A 17159-nucleotide genomic window follows, 5' to 3' on the forward strand; every position below is an offset into this window, starting at 1 on the left:
CGGCAGCTGACGAAAGTCCGCTTTGACGTAGGTTTCTTCGTCCATTACCAGGCAATGCGGCTTCGTCAGCATTTCGGTGTACAGTTTCCGGGCTCGCGTCTTCCCCACCATGTTTTGCCTTTCGTCGCGGTTAGGAGCCTTCTGAACCTTGTATGTACGCAGGCCCTCCCGCTGCTTGGTCCGCTGGACGAATGAACTTGACAAATTCAGCTTATTGGCGACATCCCGGACCGAACTTCTCGGATCACGTCTAAACTGCTTAACTCCGCGCTTGTGATCTTTTTCACTGATGGAGCATCCATTTTTGCCGTTCTTCACCTTCCGGTCGATGGTTAGGTTCTCGATCGTTTTAGTACTCTGCTGACCGTGGATTGGACGATTCCCAGCATCTTACCGATGTCCCGATGTGACAACTCCGGATTCTCGAAATGAGTGCACAGGATTAATTCACGACGCTCGTTTTCGTTCGACGACATTTTTCCAAATTTACGAAAAATTGACAGTGGAGCATGGCCAACGTGATCTATACACTCTTATCTGATTATAAGCGAAAGCTGAAGATATAATTCCTAAAAATTAAATTTCTACAGCGTTTTTTCCGTGATGCAATTTGATGTGACACACCCTTTATAATCGAGTCAGTATATAATTGAGTCCGACCTGTAATACAGGTGTTTTGTATAATTGTATTTTTGATTTTGTATATTTCAAATATATTTCAAATCAAATGAATCAAAAATCTTCAAAACGCTCTAAATCGCTTCGTCGCAAGTCGTCGCAGCAATACTCTTCAGAACTTGTTAGCATATACCGTTTTGTCTCATGTTCCGAACAGTCTCAAATTCCGAACATTTCATTTTTAAATGTAAATTTACTACGCTTTGATGTTATAAATAATTGTATAATGAAAGCCCTGAAATTCTTTGAGGTATAGGCTACATTTTATCATCATTTACAGGCATTAATACAGCTTATAATTTATAATATTAAACATTTGCAAAAAAGTGACAGTCAAAACCAAAGATAAAATGCTTGAGTTAGCAAATTGCGTAAAAACAAACATCGTTAATTTTTCAGTTGTAGTTTTTTTTTTTATTAATTCGTTTATTTTTGCAGGCTCAGTAACTTAAGTTTAAAGGAGCCGAATTCTTAAATATAATTTTAAAACTATATATATAAACAATTTTCTTACATCTATGGTTAGTAAGGTGGAAAACCGATTACTCGCGGTGTACTCGAGTTTAGAAGGGTGACATATTTTTAGGAGAAGGATGGGGTATAAGAAAACTGTAACAATGTTGATGAACACTCAATTCTTAAATCTGTTTGTATATCTATAGTGTTTTTACATTTCAACTTATTATACTATTTATAGCAAGGGGTCGAATTACCCGCAAAGGAAGGAAAGGAGGGTATAAGGACATAGGGACAATCACACACGAAGATCGATAGCTTTAAGGAAAACATATATATGGGACATGTAATCAAGGTCTAACCGAGCCAACACATCTCTCACCGGCACATTGGGCTGTCTTCCTCGGGCCCGAAGGGAGTTTTCTAAATTCGATCTGGCGACCAGATACACCTCGCACGACCAAACAACGTGCTCGATGTCGCGATAACCTTGGCCACAAACACAGAGATTGCTGCTGGCAAGATTGAAACGAAAGAGTAGTGCATCTAAAGAACAGTGATTGGACATGAGTCGGGAGAAGGTGCGAATAAAGTCCCGACTCAATTCCAGACTTTTGAACCACGGATTGAGGCTAACCTTAGGGATAATCGAGTGAAACCAACGGCCCAATTCATCTTCATTCCACTTGCGTTGCCAGTTAGCGATGGTATTTTTGCGGACTAAAGAATAAAATTCATTGAAGGCGATTTGACGCTGATAAATATCGCCTTCAATTGCACCTACCTTTGCTAATGAGTTAGACCTCTCATTACCCGGAATTGAGCAATGAGAAGGGACCCAGACAAAGGTAATGACGTAACAGCGTCTGGATAAAGCACTCAAAATTTTTCGTATTCTCTCAAGGAAGTACGGCGAGTGCTTTTCCGGCCTCACTGAACGGATAGCTTCGACAGAACTAAGACTATTCGTTACAATGTAATAGTGTTCAACAGGTCGTGAGGCGACGCTGTCCAGCGCCCAATGAATTGCTGCCAATTCAGCAATATACACTGAGCAAGGATTCTGAAGACTGTGTGAGGTGCTAAAAAATTCGTTGAACACTCCAAATCCTGTGGACTCATTTATAGTGGACCCATCAGTAAAGTACATATTATCACAATTGATACCCCTATATTTTTCATCGAAGATCGTTGGTAATCTGAATATCCATGGATATCTTGCTTCATGGACAGATCAAAATTCACAGAGCAATTGATGTAGTCAGGGAAACAAACACGGTTGGGAATATACGAAGAAGGATCAACCTGCATGGAGATGAATTCATGATATGAACTCATGAATCCGGAGTGAAAATTTAGCTCGATCAGCTGCTCAAAATTTCCGATCACCAATGGGTTCATGACCTTACACCGGATGAAGAACCGAAGAGATAATAATTTGAAGCGATCTTTTAGTGGGAGTAGGCCTGCCAAAACCTCGAGACTCATGGTATGCGTTGAGGATACATCCCAACGCGATACGGAGACAAAGATACTGAATTCGCTCGAGTTTAATGAGGTGTGTTTTGGCAGCTGAATGAAAACAGAAACTGCCATACTCCATCACTGAGAGAATAGTTGTTCGATACAACATTATAAGATCTTCGGGATGGGCTCCCCACCAGGTGCCGGTAATTGTACGGAGAAAGTTTATTCTTTGTTGGCATTTTTTACTCAGATACCTAATATGGGCCCCCCAAGTACATTTGGAGTCGAACCAGACGCCAAGATACTTGAATGACATAGCATGAGTGATCGGTTTACCCAAAAGTTGAAGCTTTGGTTTTGCTGGTCTATGCTTCCTAGAAAAAACCACCATCTCTGTTTTCTCCGTGGAGAATTCGATCCCTAGCCCAATGGCCCAGGTTGAAAAATTGTTCAAAGTATCTTGTAAGGGTCCTTGCAGGTCGGATTCGTTTGATCCTACGACAGACACCACTCCATCATCTGCAAGTTGTCTTAGGCTGCAATTTTGTGTAAGGCAATTGTCGATGTCGCTTACATAGAAGTTGTACAAAAGGGGACTTTAACATGAGCCCTGGGGGAGTCCCATGTAAGAGAACCGACTTACTGCCGAATCTCCGTGAGAAAAGTTCAAATGTTTCTCACAAAGCAAGTTATATAACATATTATTCAATAGAGGCGGCAGACCCCGAGAGTGTAATTTGTCTGACAAAACCTCTATTGAAACAGAATCAAAGGCCCCCTTTATGTCCAAGAATACTGAAGCCATTTGTTTTTTTTCGGCGTAAGCCATTTGAATTTCTGAAGAAAGCAACGCAAGACAATCATTCGTCCCTTTGCCCCTGCGGAACCCATATTGTGTATCTGAGAGTAGGCCATTCGTTTCAACCCAACGATCAAGGCGAAACAAGATCATTTTCTCCAACAATTTCCGTATACAAGACAGCATTGCTATTGGGCGGTACGAATTGAAGTCGGACGCGGGTTTTCCGGGTTTTTGAATAGCTATAACTCGCACTTGTCTCCAATCATCTGGAACAATATTATGCTCCAGAAACTGATTGAATAAATTCAACAAGCGATGTTTCGCCACATCAGGGAGGTTTTTCAGCAAGTTGAACTTAATTCTATCCGATCCCGGAGCAGAATTGTTACAAGAAAGGAGAGCAAGAGAGAATTCTACCATCGAAAACTCGGAATCAAGATCGTACCTATCTTGTGGTATACCTCGAACAATTTTTTGCACAGGAGCGGAATCAGGACAAACCTTCCGTGCAAAATTAAAAATCCATCGATGTGAATATTCCTCGCTTTCATTTGATGAAGAGCGATTTCTCATGTTTCGAGCCACTTTCCATAATTTTTTCATTGACGTTTCTCGTGATAAACCTCCCACGAAATTTCGCCAATAAGCACGTTTTTTCCCTTTGATCAAATTTTTGAACTGATTCTCAAGGGCTAAATACGTTTGAAAATTTTCAGGGGTTCCACGTTTCCGAAAAGCTTTAAATGCATTCGATTTATCCTGATAAAGCTTGGAACATTGGCTATCCCACCATGGATTGGGAGGCCTTCGACGAATAGTGGAGCCTGGGATGGGTTTCGTTTGAGCGCGAACCGCGCTGTCATATATCAAACGAGAAATGAAGTTATACTCCTCCAATGGAGGCAAACCATCTCTGGAATTGATGGCTAGAGCAATTGCGTCCGCATATTTTTTCCAGTCAATGTGTCTTGTGAGGTCATATGCCATGTTTATAGATTCAGAAGAATTCGACCCAATGGTGATGGAAATTTTGATTGGCAAGTGATCACTACCGTTGGGGTCCTGGATTACATTCCACTTGCAATCTAACGATAGTGAATTCGAGCAAAGCGAGAGGTCAAGAGCACTTGGGTTAGCAGGAGGTTTAGGTACAAGTGTTGTTTCCCCAGTATTCAAAACGGTCATATTGAAGCTGTTAGAAAGGTCATATATCAACGATGAACGATTGTCGTCGTACTGTTCCCCCCAGGCAGTTCCGTGAGAGTTGAAGTCTCCCAAGATCAATCGTGGCTCAGGAAGGAGTGAGCACATGTCAGCAAGTTGCTTGCGGCAAACCGCAGCTCTCGGAGGCCAATACAAGCTGATAATACAGAGGTCTTTGCCTCTGATGTTTGCATGACAAGCAACAGCTTCGATCCCTCCAATAGGTGGAAGGTCAATTCGAAAAAATGAGTGGCACTTATTGATCCCCAATAGCACCCCTCCGTATCTGTCAACACGGTCCAAGCGTATAATATTAAAATCGTGGAAAGAGAGATCATCTCGCGAAGAAAGTCAAGTTTCGGACAGAGCAAAAACGTCACAATTGAAGTTATGAATTAAAAATTTGAATGTATCCAATTTAGGGATAAGACTACGACAATTCCACTGTAAAACAGTGATATCTCCGACCTCTCTATTTAAATTAGACATCAAGAGAGATAATCATTGCAAGAAGGGGCCATGTTTGCATCAATTGCTGCAAAATTGTCTTTAACACCGGAAGCATTGAGATGACAATGGTTCTGATGGAATCGGAAACGTTAAAACACGTGAAGATTTGATCCACAAGGTCAGTCAACTTTATAAATCCCGATTGGGAAGTTGAACTAGACGGAAAAACAGGGACAGTTGGGGTTTTTGATGTCCCCTCGAGTGCTGGGTCGTTCGAAGGTGAACTATTCCCACGGAAGCCAGGAGGAACCTGATTTGGCTTGTCCGCTGCACTCGATTTTTTAGGCAAGCTAACAGGGGTTTTCACCGGGGGGACTTGTTCTTGAAATTTGGGAGTGGTCACATTTTTGCGCCGGGGATCCCCTTTGAAAATACACGGTGTGCCCCCGCTAGCTGTGTCCGCTTCCATTTCGTCAACTGGCAACGTGGAAAAGGTATTGTGTGTCGATATTGATTGTTGTTGTTGTTGGGCCAGTGGAGAAGCGCCCTTCAAAATTTCCGCAAAAGTGCGCTTCGAGCGTTCCTTTAAAGAGCGCTTCTGTTTCTCCCAGCGACTCTTGTAAGTTTCACAAGCTGAGAGCACATGTGGAGTCCCCCCACAATATGGACACTTATGCTCAGTCGAACTGCAAGATTCGCCCACATGTTGCTCTCCGCAAGTTGCACAGCGCTCCTTGTTGCCACAATAAGCTGAAGTGTGGCCGACTGACTTGCATTTTTGGCAAGTCATGGGCTTTGGCACGAAGAGTCGCACCGGTAGCCTCAATTTGTCCACCATAACGTAGTCCGTGAGAGCGGAACCAGCAAAAGTTACTCTAAACGAGTCGGACGGCGTGAATTTTGTTATTTCCTTTTCTTGGGAGACTTTACCGAGTTGGCGACAGTCCAAGATTATGACTTCCGCCGAAGGGAGCTTCTTGAACTTGCCAACTCCTTCACTTGTAATTTTTTCGCACGTCAGACCCGTTTCAGTTATAACCCCCCCCGATTTCTACGTCATTGGAGGGAATCCATACGCGATATTCGAGGATGAAATGCTTATCAGCAACAATCTCGTTTGCATCCTTCCGTTCAGACACGACAACTCGTAATTTGTTCGGTCTGACCTTGAAAATTTCTTCTACGGAAGTGTATCTGGTCAGATCTTTCATGATCTGAATCACGTTAAGGCCTTTCCATTTGGTTTTGGCCGGAAGAAAACAACCCACGGGCCAGTTCCAGGTGCATCTTCTGGATAGACTCTGATACGTGGAGCGGAGACAACAGAGGGAGAAGACGAGGACGAGGATTGAGTTGTAACGGTAATATCAGAAGGAGGAAGCGAAACCGTGGAAGGGGGAGGGAGAGTGGGAGTATTGGAGGGCTGAGGAGGGAGAGTGAGAGAATCGGAAAGTTGGGGAGGGAGACTTGCGAGTTTTTTCGAGGGGGGCTTAGTAGGGTGAGTTGACTCGTCCCCGGAAGAGTTATCGCGTTTGAGTGCTCTTCCTGTTTCCTTTTTCATACATAAGGGGGAGTCACTTGTTTCCATGTCGGAGATCTCCATATAAGGAGACTCCCCACCACCCTCTGCCATTACGTCGAACTTTAATTCTAATTATGATTTTTGTATATAATATATAGAAAATAATAATGAAATAAAAATAATGAAAAAAACAAAAAAAAACTATATCTTATAATTATTTTTTTATGACTATACCTAAATTTGCACACAGTGCGTATGATTCAATGACTGCTTCCGCTGACCACGCTCTCCACACTATCGTCAGTGTATTGGTGTCGAACGGGCAATCAATGCCGATGCACGAACAAAAGATTACAGCGCTCGCTGTGGAATAATTTCTCCTCTCGTTGACTGAGATTTGCTTGCGCACTCCACTTATTCACGTATGTGGTCCGGTGCACGCAGTCGGGGCGCGTTTTCGCTTTCGTGTACGGAACGCACCACTGGCTAACTCAATTCACCAACTCAATTGTTCTAACACAGTCTGATGCGAAAGAAAAGAAACCACAACAAAAGAAACCACTTCGACTTAAGAAAGAACGATGATGGACGTTTTCGTTCTAACCACCGCAGGAGCTATCAATAAATACATCCGATACGAATGACTACCGATTACCGAATGTTTTGTTGTAGTTGTTTAAAATATTTTGTTCGCTAGAAAAGGTGAGAGTCTACAATAAATGGATGAAAAAAATGATATTTTATGCAGGAATATTCATTAAAATTAGTATTGAAGTAGTGTTCGGAATTTGAATCAAGTTTCTATGCATGATTCAAATTCCGAACACTTCATTTTAAATGAAAAGTTACTACACTTTATTGTTATAAATAATTGTATAATGGGAGCCTTTTTTTCAATTTCTTTAGTTTTTTTTATTTTTTTTTGTTTGCGAACCAACATAAAAACAGTTCGTTCGGTAAGAATCTCGTTATGAATCTACTTTAAATTGTTAAAAAAATCTTTTTATTGTAAAAATCTTTATTAAAATTAGTGTTGAAGTAGTGTTCGTAATTTAAGTCATGTTTCGATGCGTGAATCAGATTCCGAACAGAAAATGTTTGAACACACTATTTTCAGGCAAATACAGTGATAGTTCATAAATTGGGGTACAAGAACAATCCAATTCTGGAGCAACAATATTTTTATATTTGTTAACAAATGTTTGCAAGTTCATTCCCTGCAAAACGCAGGTCGCAGGGTCAAACCAATGAGAGTAAAATTGACTTTCTTGGTCAGGTTTTCAACTAATTACCAAAACCGGGGTCCTGAAGTAACAGATCGGACTCGTTTATATACTGATTCGATTATACAGCCAGTCTATGCCAACCCGACATAGTGGTTCTCCGATTTCCGTAAATAGTGGTAGTTTTGTGCTTTACGCAAAATATTAGACCAGATTTTTTTTTGTTAGGGTGACCATTTTCATTTTAGGGTGCTCCAAAAATTCATTTATCTAATTTTTTTTTCCCAAAAAATCATAACTTATGAGCTACCGAACAGATTCGGATAATCGACATATTAAATTAAAGTGCTAGTCTTCCTTGAACAAATATTGAATTTGCAAAAAAAAAAAATAATCCTATTTGCATAGAATTCGTCTAGTCGTATAGGAATATCGAACGGAGACTAAATCATGTTAACTTTGAAAAATAATACGTTGCATGCCAAATTCTCCGTTACGTTGCATGCCAAATTTGGTTTTATTTGCTTGATTAATTCTTGAGTAATGCAGAAATTTGTGTTTCATTCGTATGGCAGCCCCCTCCTAGAGAGGGGGTGGAGTGTCTCGCTACCGTAAAAACATGTATTACACCCTAAAACCTCCACATGCCAAATTTGGTTTTATTTGCTTGATTAATTCTCAAGTAATGCAGACATTTGTGTTTAATTTGTATGGAAGAACCCCCCCCCCCCCTTTGAGAGGAGGGTGGAGTGTCTAACCACCATAGAATTATTTATTGCACCCTTAAACCTCCATATGCCTAATTTGGTTTTATTTGCTTGATTAACATTTATTGCACCCTAAAGTTTCCATATGCCTAATTTGGTTTAATTTGCTTGATTAGTTCTCGAGTAATGCAGAAATTTATGTTTCATTTGTATGGCAGCCCCCCCCTAAAAAAGAAAGGAGGGGTATCTAACCATCATAGAATCATTTATTGCACCCTAAAACCTCCGCACGGCAAATTTTGTTTCATTTGTTCGATTAATTCTCGAGAAATTTAGAAATTTGTGTTTCATTTGTATGACAGCCCCTCACCCCAGAAGAAATTTTAAGAAAATATGGTGGAAAGTGGAGTGATCATAAAATCTCAGATTGAATACTAAGAAATCAACTGCGCTTATATGAATATTGCAGCAAAATGATACAAATTTTGTCTCCAAAAATGTGTCAAATATCAACATTGATTTTTAATTTCAATTAATTTCAATTCAGTTTCATTAAAATCATCATGACGTTCATGCGCTTATAGGAGCTCCAACCACTCCACCAAATCATGTTTGTGGTGCTTTATAGAAAAGCGGTGTCCCGGGGTAGATTGCTGTGGGGCTGAAGGGGAATGTGTTGAACGAGAAATACAGGAATGAATGACATAGGGGAGATGGGGGTAAGACGGACATGTTAAGGAAAACTTCAATTGTATCTTTGGAAACTCATGTTTTCAAAAATTTAAAAGCAGTTTCCTATAGTTCAATATACTGGTTTTCGAAATAACTGGCCAAATGTTTTATAAAAAATATGTTTTCCATGTTTTTTACTGAAATTAAAACAAGCCGAAAAGTAGAACATTTTTATCGGTACGGGTATAATGGACATGCAGTGGGGGGAATATGGACAGGTTCATAATATACGAATCGTAGCGGTTTATCGCTCGCGAGAGGAATAATTTCACTCTCTCTCAGTGTTTGTGCGTCCAGTAGGGGAGGTCCGGGCAAGACGCCCCTGTTAAACAAAACAGGATGAAACATGTATTTTTACTACATATTTCAACGTTTCTTCACATGCACAACGTAGCCACGTTTGTTTTCTTTGTAATGAAATGAGCAATAACGATTACGAATAGGCAAACCAACAGAAATAACAAGAATTCTAAGCGCATTCATATTACACCATTTATAAAAAAGCGAGGTAAGATGCCCATATGCGTGTCCAAAACGCACCACAACAAAGAGTCAAAATATCAAACGATATTGAAGCATTTATTTTAGATAACTCTTGATTCGCTGCTTATACCTTCCGCTTCCGTTACGTTTCTACCAGTTAGAATCATCATATGATCTCGAATTTTCGAGGTATTTTTGTTATCAAACGCCGAAAACGCTAAAGAATTTTGAATCCAATATTTTTGTTTACAAGCGTATCAATATGTGCCGCTGTTCATAAATATATTGCTACGTGCCGCTGTTCACAAATGTGGTGCCTGACTTTTGGCTTTGGTATTTATGAGTTTTTATTTTGGTTTGGTTTGCATTATTCTTAATCGTGGAAATCGTGTTAATCGTGGAAATCGTGGAAAAAAATATCTGAAAATGGTTTTATACTTTTCAGAAACTATTTGGGTATAAAACAATTGCAGAAAATATCTGAGTGAATTGGTAACACTGGAACTGACTAACTCTCTGTATTAATTTCCATACTGGAGCGATGTACCCCATTATGAGATGGGTTATAAAATTGCATTTTGATATAAGAAATGATTTTTTAACATTTTTTATTCAAACTCAATTGATAGTTCTAGTAACATTTAAGAATGTATTGGATTTTGCAAAATTTAAATAAGTTTTTCAATGCATCAAAAGTCTTATAACAGAAACGGTCAAAGTTGCATGAAATCATGCAGTTTTTAATATATAATTATTTTATGAAGATAGACGTGGTTTTTGGTGCTACAATACATTTAATTGTATTTATAATGGAAAAAGGAAGTTATAAGCACAGACAAATCCTGCCGATTACTGAGTTTTCCATGATTTCTCATGGTGGTGCGTTTTACCGACACGGTGCGTCTTACCCAAAGTTCCCCTAACTGATATAGAACAAAAAGAGAAAGCAATATTAAAAAGAGTTCAATATTCTTCCCTTCCTTTTCTATCATTCATTGGATGTGATTATGGATGTGACTGTCCATTTCAACCCCCCAGTGCAATTATTTCAGTAATTTAAATTTACCACTTATGAATGAATTTACTTTTCCGTACAAACCTAATATCTCTGTTAACTTACAATCCGAAATATAACCATCAGCGAATTCAATTTTGCAATTAAACCACTCAAAATATCTAATATCGAAGCCGCAAAAGTTACATCCACACGCGGAATCATGTTCGATCTCGGTTTTTGTTTCTCTATTCCACTTTTGATCAGTATTCATTGTCATAGGATGGTTCAAATATTATAGAATAGCATGTAGAAGGATTTCCCCTCAACAGGAATTTGAAATTCATAATGCAACTATACAAATCAACCACCTGCCCATTATACTCCCACTGTCCGTCTTACCCGCGGCTCCCCTACATATCCTCAGCACTAGTGAAACTATTCGATAGTTTCGCGGGTAGGAGCATAGCAAACATATGCAGGTGATTGTTTCTATGCAGCGAAATCTCGAGTGACACACACATATTCAAGGAGAATAAACAAATTCCAACCGAAGTCTTTTTGCACCTAAACGAGCATAAGACGACAAAAGTTATCTATCGCACTTGAATCAGCGAATTTTCCTGGAAAAAGTTGCCTCGTGGAGGATCAACAGACTCTAATGATACACGAAAAGTTTTGATTAAAAATACTTTCCGGAGTTTGCGTGCTGCTTCTTCCGCTTCTCTTTTGTTCCGACGGAGAGCAGAGTGGCAGATCCATAAAATTCGTGGGTTTGTACTTTGCAAACAGGTCTCTCTTGGTTTTATATCCTCATTCGGTTGAAAGTGAGACATCGTGGAAGCTCAAAATTTCACGGCCCAAATGACGCGAGAACGAAATGCGATGGTAATAAAATAAAGTATGGTATGTCATTCCAGGATGTTACATGACACCGTTATGGGCGTTTAGAAAGTATGGATCGTCGTCCGTGGAGCAATAGCTTCTAATGGTTACTTACCGCGAGGTACAATAGCAGGATTCCAAATAAAATCGTCTCCAAAATAGTCCACATTCCCGTTGCAATTGTCTGGAGAGCAAACGAGAAAAATGCGTTGCGTGAAAAAGTTTCCCTTTTGTCAGTGTTTAATACCAACCTTGCATTTTCGTTGACGGAACACAATTAACGCTAACACTAAGCAACAAAGCATACACGCCCCCAGAATAGCACCAATCGTGGCCTTCATCAGCGTTTCCGTGCTGAAGTCCTCATCCGGGCGGCTACAGCTGCCGGCCGAGTTACATTCGCATGCACTCGGGCATGGAATGCAGCTGAAAAAAAATATGCGAGAATGGAAACGATTAGATTTCAAGCGACTTCAAAGGGGTGCGAGATACCCCATCGGTGATTTTTGTGGCTGGCCTTATGGGTGAATTACTTTAAAAAGTGTGGTTGATTACCTGAAATTCGTCACATTCGCATCGTTCTTGTCCGAGGTGAACCCTTGGAAGGACTCGTTCGGTATGTAGTACCCATCGCGGCAAACGCACGTATACTTCCCCCGGCCCCCGGAACTGGCTGCCTCCTCCGACATGAGACAGAAGGTGGACTCTCGGTCACAGGAATGCCGACGTCCGAAAATTCCTTCCAGCGCGTCATTGCATTGATCCACGTCGGCCGCTATGAACGCCGAGGCTACGATCCTGCAGAGCAGAGGGGAGAGGAACAAAGTGGAATGAATTAAACGGGATGTGAGGGGATTCTGGAAATTTAATTTACTTCCACGTGCCTCGATATAGCTTTAAGGGTGGATTCGAGACGGCCGCTGCTGTTGCTGTGGGTGTATTTATAAAATAAATTGAATTTAGCGTACGAGCTTTCACCTGTTTTTGCATTGCCACTTTAATTCGAGGTGCTCTGTAATTCAATAATGAATGTAGTTGCCGTTCAGCTTCATTTGAATCCAAAGCTAATTAAAACAAAAAAGTATACATCAAACGGGATCATTGACCCACACGGACTGAAAATTAGTCTTCAATGTAATAACAAAACCTTGAAGACATTTTGTAGACTTAAAATTTTATATCGCTCACGACGTAGGTGTTATTATCGGTACGAATAGTTTCTATTCGATATTAGAAAATGAGCAGATAGCATGCCAGTACTGCGGAAAACGCTGTTTGGATATGACGTAGTGGGAGAAACATGGGATCACCATAGTCCTGTTGTAGTTTGCAACGTATCAACTAGATTCTGGATTCTTCCAGTTTTTTGTCTCGATCCAGTCAAACAGTTAAATCCAGAAATCTTCCAGTTTTTTGAAATACCATCCAGTTTCATCCAGTTTTTCATATGTGTGCTTCAGTTTTACCCGTTTTATGTAAAATAAATTCACAATGTATACATAATATCCCTCACTCACCCTTCCTATCCCCTGACCAATTTGCTTCTTTGACATTCATCGTTCGATCGATCCAATGTGTATTTACCTTGGATTGGATAAACTCAGTGTTTTTTTTCTCTCGCTTACACTTCCGAATTCAATACGGTTAGCGCACAGTGCGTGCTACACTGTCTTTAAACTTATATAAATAGTAGATGTTCCAGGTTCTCCAAAATATTCTGAAGTTCAGACTTGAACTATGATTTCAATCACGACTGGCAATGTTCATAGCAAAATATCTCATTCAAGTAGGTTCATAGAGCCCGTGTGCTATGTTGCCTTTCAGTTTATATAACCATCAAATTTTATTGGTATTCCAAATCATTCGAAATTTCAGAAGAGCATAGAGTCAATGTATTCCATTGACTTTGATTGACATGAACATAAAACCCAAGTAATCTTGTTTCCGTTTACATTAATGGGATATTTATTTTTCAAAGGATTTTCACTTCTAAATAGCATTAAAATTACGCATGATCTAAACTCTCCTCTCCTGATGCATGATATAACCGCTTTCAAATGTTAACGAGTGGGAGCTGAAACCAATCACAAAAAAGCGACAAACCGAAGATCGATTCTTCCTGCTCCACATTATTCGTGAGATAGCAACGAATATGGTCAAAAGGAACACTACAGAAATCAAAATTCACGATAGAAGAAAAAGAACAGAAGATTCATGTTCTAGAAGAAAAGATCCTCAAATATTGTCTCACAGTGATGTTCGAGTATTGGGGAACGGTATTTTGATCTACTCGAATCATAGGATTAATTAATTGTTCATTTCGCCGTTTAATGAACTACATATGGATACTACACGACGCTTCGAAGGAAATTCTATTTCTCAATCATTGGAATGGGCAAAAAAATAATTTTAAAGCCGATCTTTTTGAAATATAACGGTTTTACATGATCCAGTTTTCTTCCAGTTTTTTTTAAAGAGCCGTCTTCCAGTTTTTTGAGAAATATTATTGGCAACCCTGGTCGTCAACGCAAATTTACTTCGTTTTGTTTTGGTTCGACTTTCATTTATCCTGACCGACTTGTTTCGGGTTAGGTTCGGCATGATTCGAATCAGTTTTCGGCACGTCGGCAAGCCCGGGCGACCAAGGCCGATAGGCGTAATGTGGACGCGTTTTGAGATCACAAAACATTGTAGATGGAGAGGTTTGAATAGGGAAACAGGGAATAGGGAAATGGCGCTCAGTTCGCGCATCGAATTCGTTTTTATGTTTTCAATGCTGTCAAAACCACGGTAATTTGAGTTTCGAAAATAAGTCACATCCATGTCTCGTCGCCAGTAATTATGCTTTGGATGAACGTGGGATCAGAACTTGATCGTTCAAGCATGTCTCCAGCCACTTGGTGGCGATGGAATTTCTGAAGAAAATTGAACTCTTTTGGCACTAGTCGTACTGCGACTTTTCTCATGCCCAAAACATCGACCAAACATGACGAACGGTCTCGTCCGAGAAATTTAGTTCACCAGCTAGTTCTCTCAAATTTAAATGACGATTCCAGAGCACCATTTCTATTATTTTGTCGATGTTTTCATCAGTCGGAGAGGTGAATGGTCGTCTTTTACGTGGTAAATCGTTCATCTCATCTCAGCCGTCTTTGAATGCCTTATACCATTCATATATATCATATTATCCCCTTGGTTTCACTATCATTTTATATTAGGCTGTCAAAAAAGTCCTGCGGTATTTTTTTTTAATTTTCATTTGTTCATAAAATTAGTTACAATCATCTGTTTTAAGTCAAATATGCGCCGTTTTGTTCGATGACTTGTTCCCAACGAGATGCCAACTTCATAATACCCCTGTTATAGAAGCTCGCTTCCTTATTGGCAAAAAACTCGGATAGCCAATTTTCACAGGCCTCTTTTGTGGCTAACTTCTGACTACCTAGCTCGTTCGCCGTGGACAAAAACAGGTGGTAGTCACTTGGTGTAAGGTCTGGACTATACGGCGGATGCAAAAGAACCTCCCATCCGAGCTCCCGGAGCTTCTGGCGCGTCACCAAAGAAGTGTCTGGCCTGGCGTTGTCCTGATGGAAGACAATGCGGCCTCTGTTTATCAAAGATGGCCTCTTCTTCATGAGTGCTACCTTCAAGCGGTCCAGTTGTTGGCAGTACAGGTCCGAATTGAGCGTTTGGCCATAGGGAAGCAGCTCATAATAGATTATTCCTTGACAATCCCACCAAACACACAGCAGAACCTTCCTGGCCGTTAATGAGGGCTTGGCCACCGTCTGAGCCGCTTCAGCGGGCTTCGACCACGACCGTTTGCGCTTCACGTTGTCGTAAGTGACCCACTTTTCATCGCCAGTCACCATCCGCTTCAGAAACGGGTCGATTTTGTTGCGATTCAGCAGCGATTCACATGCGTCGATACGGTCAAAGGTGTTTTTTTGCGTCAACGTGTGTGGCACCCATACATCGAGCTTCTTTGTGAATCCAAGCTTCTTCAAATGGTTAGTAACGGTTTGATGACTTATCCCCAGCTCTTGGTCGATGCTACGGCTGCTACTATGCCGGTCTTTCTCGGCTAATTCAGCGATTTTGTCGCAATTTTCGACGACAGGCCTTCCGGAGCGTGGCGCATCTTCGACGACCTCTACACCAGAACGAAAACTTTGAAACCATCGTTGTGCGGTGGAAATGGAAACTGTATCGGGTCCATAAACTGCACAAATTTTATTGGCAGCTTGAGGTGCATTTTTGCCTTTGTCATAGTAGTACTATAAAATATGTCGGATTTTCTCTTTTTTTTGCTCCATATTTGCGACACTATAACTCACGAACGACTTAACCAAACAAAACACTGTCAAAGACTATATTATAGCGCGCAAAAATACCTTTCCAACAAGCTATAGTATGATTCGATACAATGAATACAACTAGAACTACGCGCTTACAACGACACCTCGCGGAAATACCGCAGGACTTTTTTGACAGCCTAATATTTATGAACAGCGGCACATATTGATACGCTTGTAAACAAAAATGTAGGATTCAAAATCCTTTGGCGTTTGATAACAAAAGTGTCTCGAAAATTAGAGATCATCTGATGATTCTAACTGGTAGAAACATAACTGAAGCGGAAGATATGCAGCGAATCAAGAGTTATCCAAAATAAACGCTTCGATATTGTTTGACATTTTGACTCGTTGTGGTGCGTTTTGGACACGCATATGGGCATCTTACCTTGCTTATTTGAGAATGGTGTAATATGAATACGTTCAGAATTCTCGTTATTTCTGTTGGTTTGCCTATTCTTAATCATTATTGCTCATTTAATTACAAAGAAAACAAACATGGCTACGTTGTGGATGTGAAGAAACGTTGAAATGTGTAGTAAAAATACATGTTTCACCCTGTTTTGCTTAACAATGGAATCTTGCCCGAACTTCCACTTCCATCAGCGTATCGTTTCTATGATTCGTTGTTGTGCAATTGCAACCCTTTTTGCACTATCTATATACAGGCAAGCCTTTTTTTGTGCGGGAGATAGGGACCGCAAATGAAACACAAATTTCTGCATTACACGAGAATTAAGCAAGCAAATGAAACCAAATTTTGGCATGTGGAGGTTTTAGGGGGCAATAAATGTTTTTACGGTGGTGAGACACTCCACCCGCCTCTAAGGGTGGGCTGTCATACAAATGAAATACAAATTTCTTCATAACTCGAAAGCTAATCGAGCGAATGGACCAAATTTGATATGTGAAGGTTTTACAGGGCACGAAACTTTTCTATGGCCATACAAACGAAACACAAACTTCTGCATAACTCGAGAACTAATCAAGCACAATTTGGGATGTGAGGGTTTTTGGGTATAAGAAATGTTTCTATGATGGTATGACACTCCTCCAAACATAACAATTGAAAATTTTCGGAAAACTCTGAAGGAAAAACAGGAAGTGGGTTATATCTATGGTATAACCGCAAGAGTGACGTAGGACTATCGTTGATTTAGAGATCATTTGTTTGAAGTTGAATCTAAATCCATCCTGAATGA

The 17159-nt window shown here is 40.3% G+C and overlaps 1 protein-coding gene across 7 annotated transcripts in view; it reads right to left on the reverse strand.

Moving 5' to 3' along the window:
• The window catches only part of LOC129780318 (probable G-protein coupled receptor 158), a 212149-nt gene that overhangs the window by 55794 nt on the left and 139196 nt on the right, over window positions 1-17159 (reverse strand). For all 7 annotated transcript variants that reach the window (XM_055788438.1, XM_055788436.1, XM_055788435.1 and 4 more), the window contains exons 4-6: window positions 12158-12400; window positions 11854-12028; window positions 11718-11786 (exon numbers count right to left, since the gene is read on the reverse strand). In XM_055788438.1, coding sequence (XP_055644413.1) covers window positions 11718-11786; window positions 11854-12028; window positions 12158-12400 — 487 coding nt within the window. The remainder of the gene's footprint in view (window positions 1-11717; window positions 11787-11853; window positions 12029-12157; window positions 12401-17159) is intronic.

This window comes from Toxorhynchites rutilus, chromosome 3 (genome assembly GCF_029784135.1).
Source record: "Toxorhynchites rutilus septentrionalis strain SRP chromosome 3, ASM2978413v1, whole genome shotgun sequence".
In the NCBI taxonomy this organism is placed as follows: domain Eukaryota; kingdom Metazoa; phylum Arthropoda; class Insecta; order Diptera; family Culicidae; genus Toxorhynchites; species Toxorhynchites rutilus.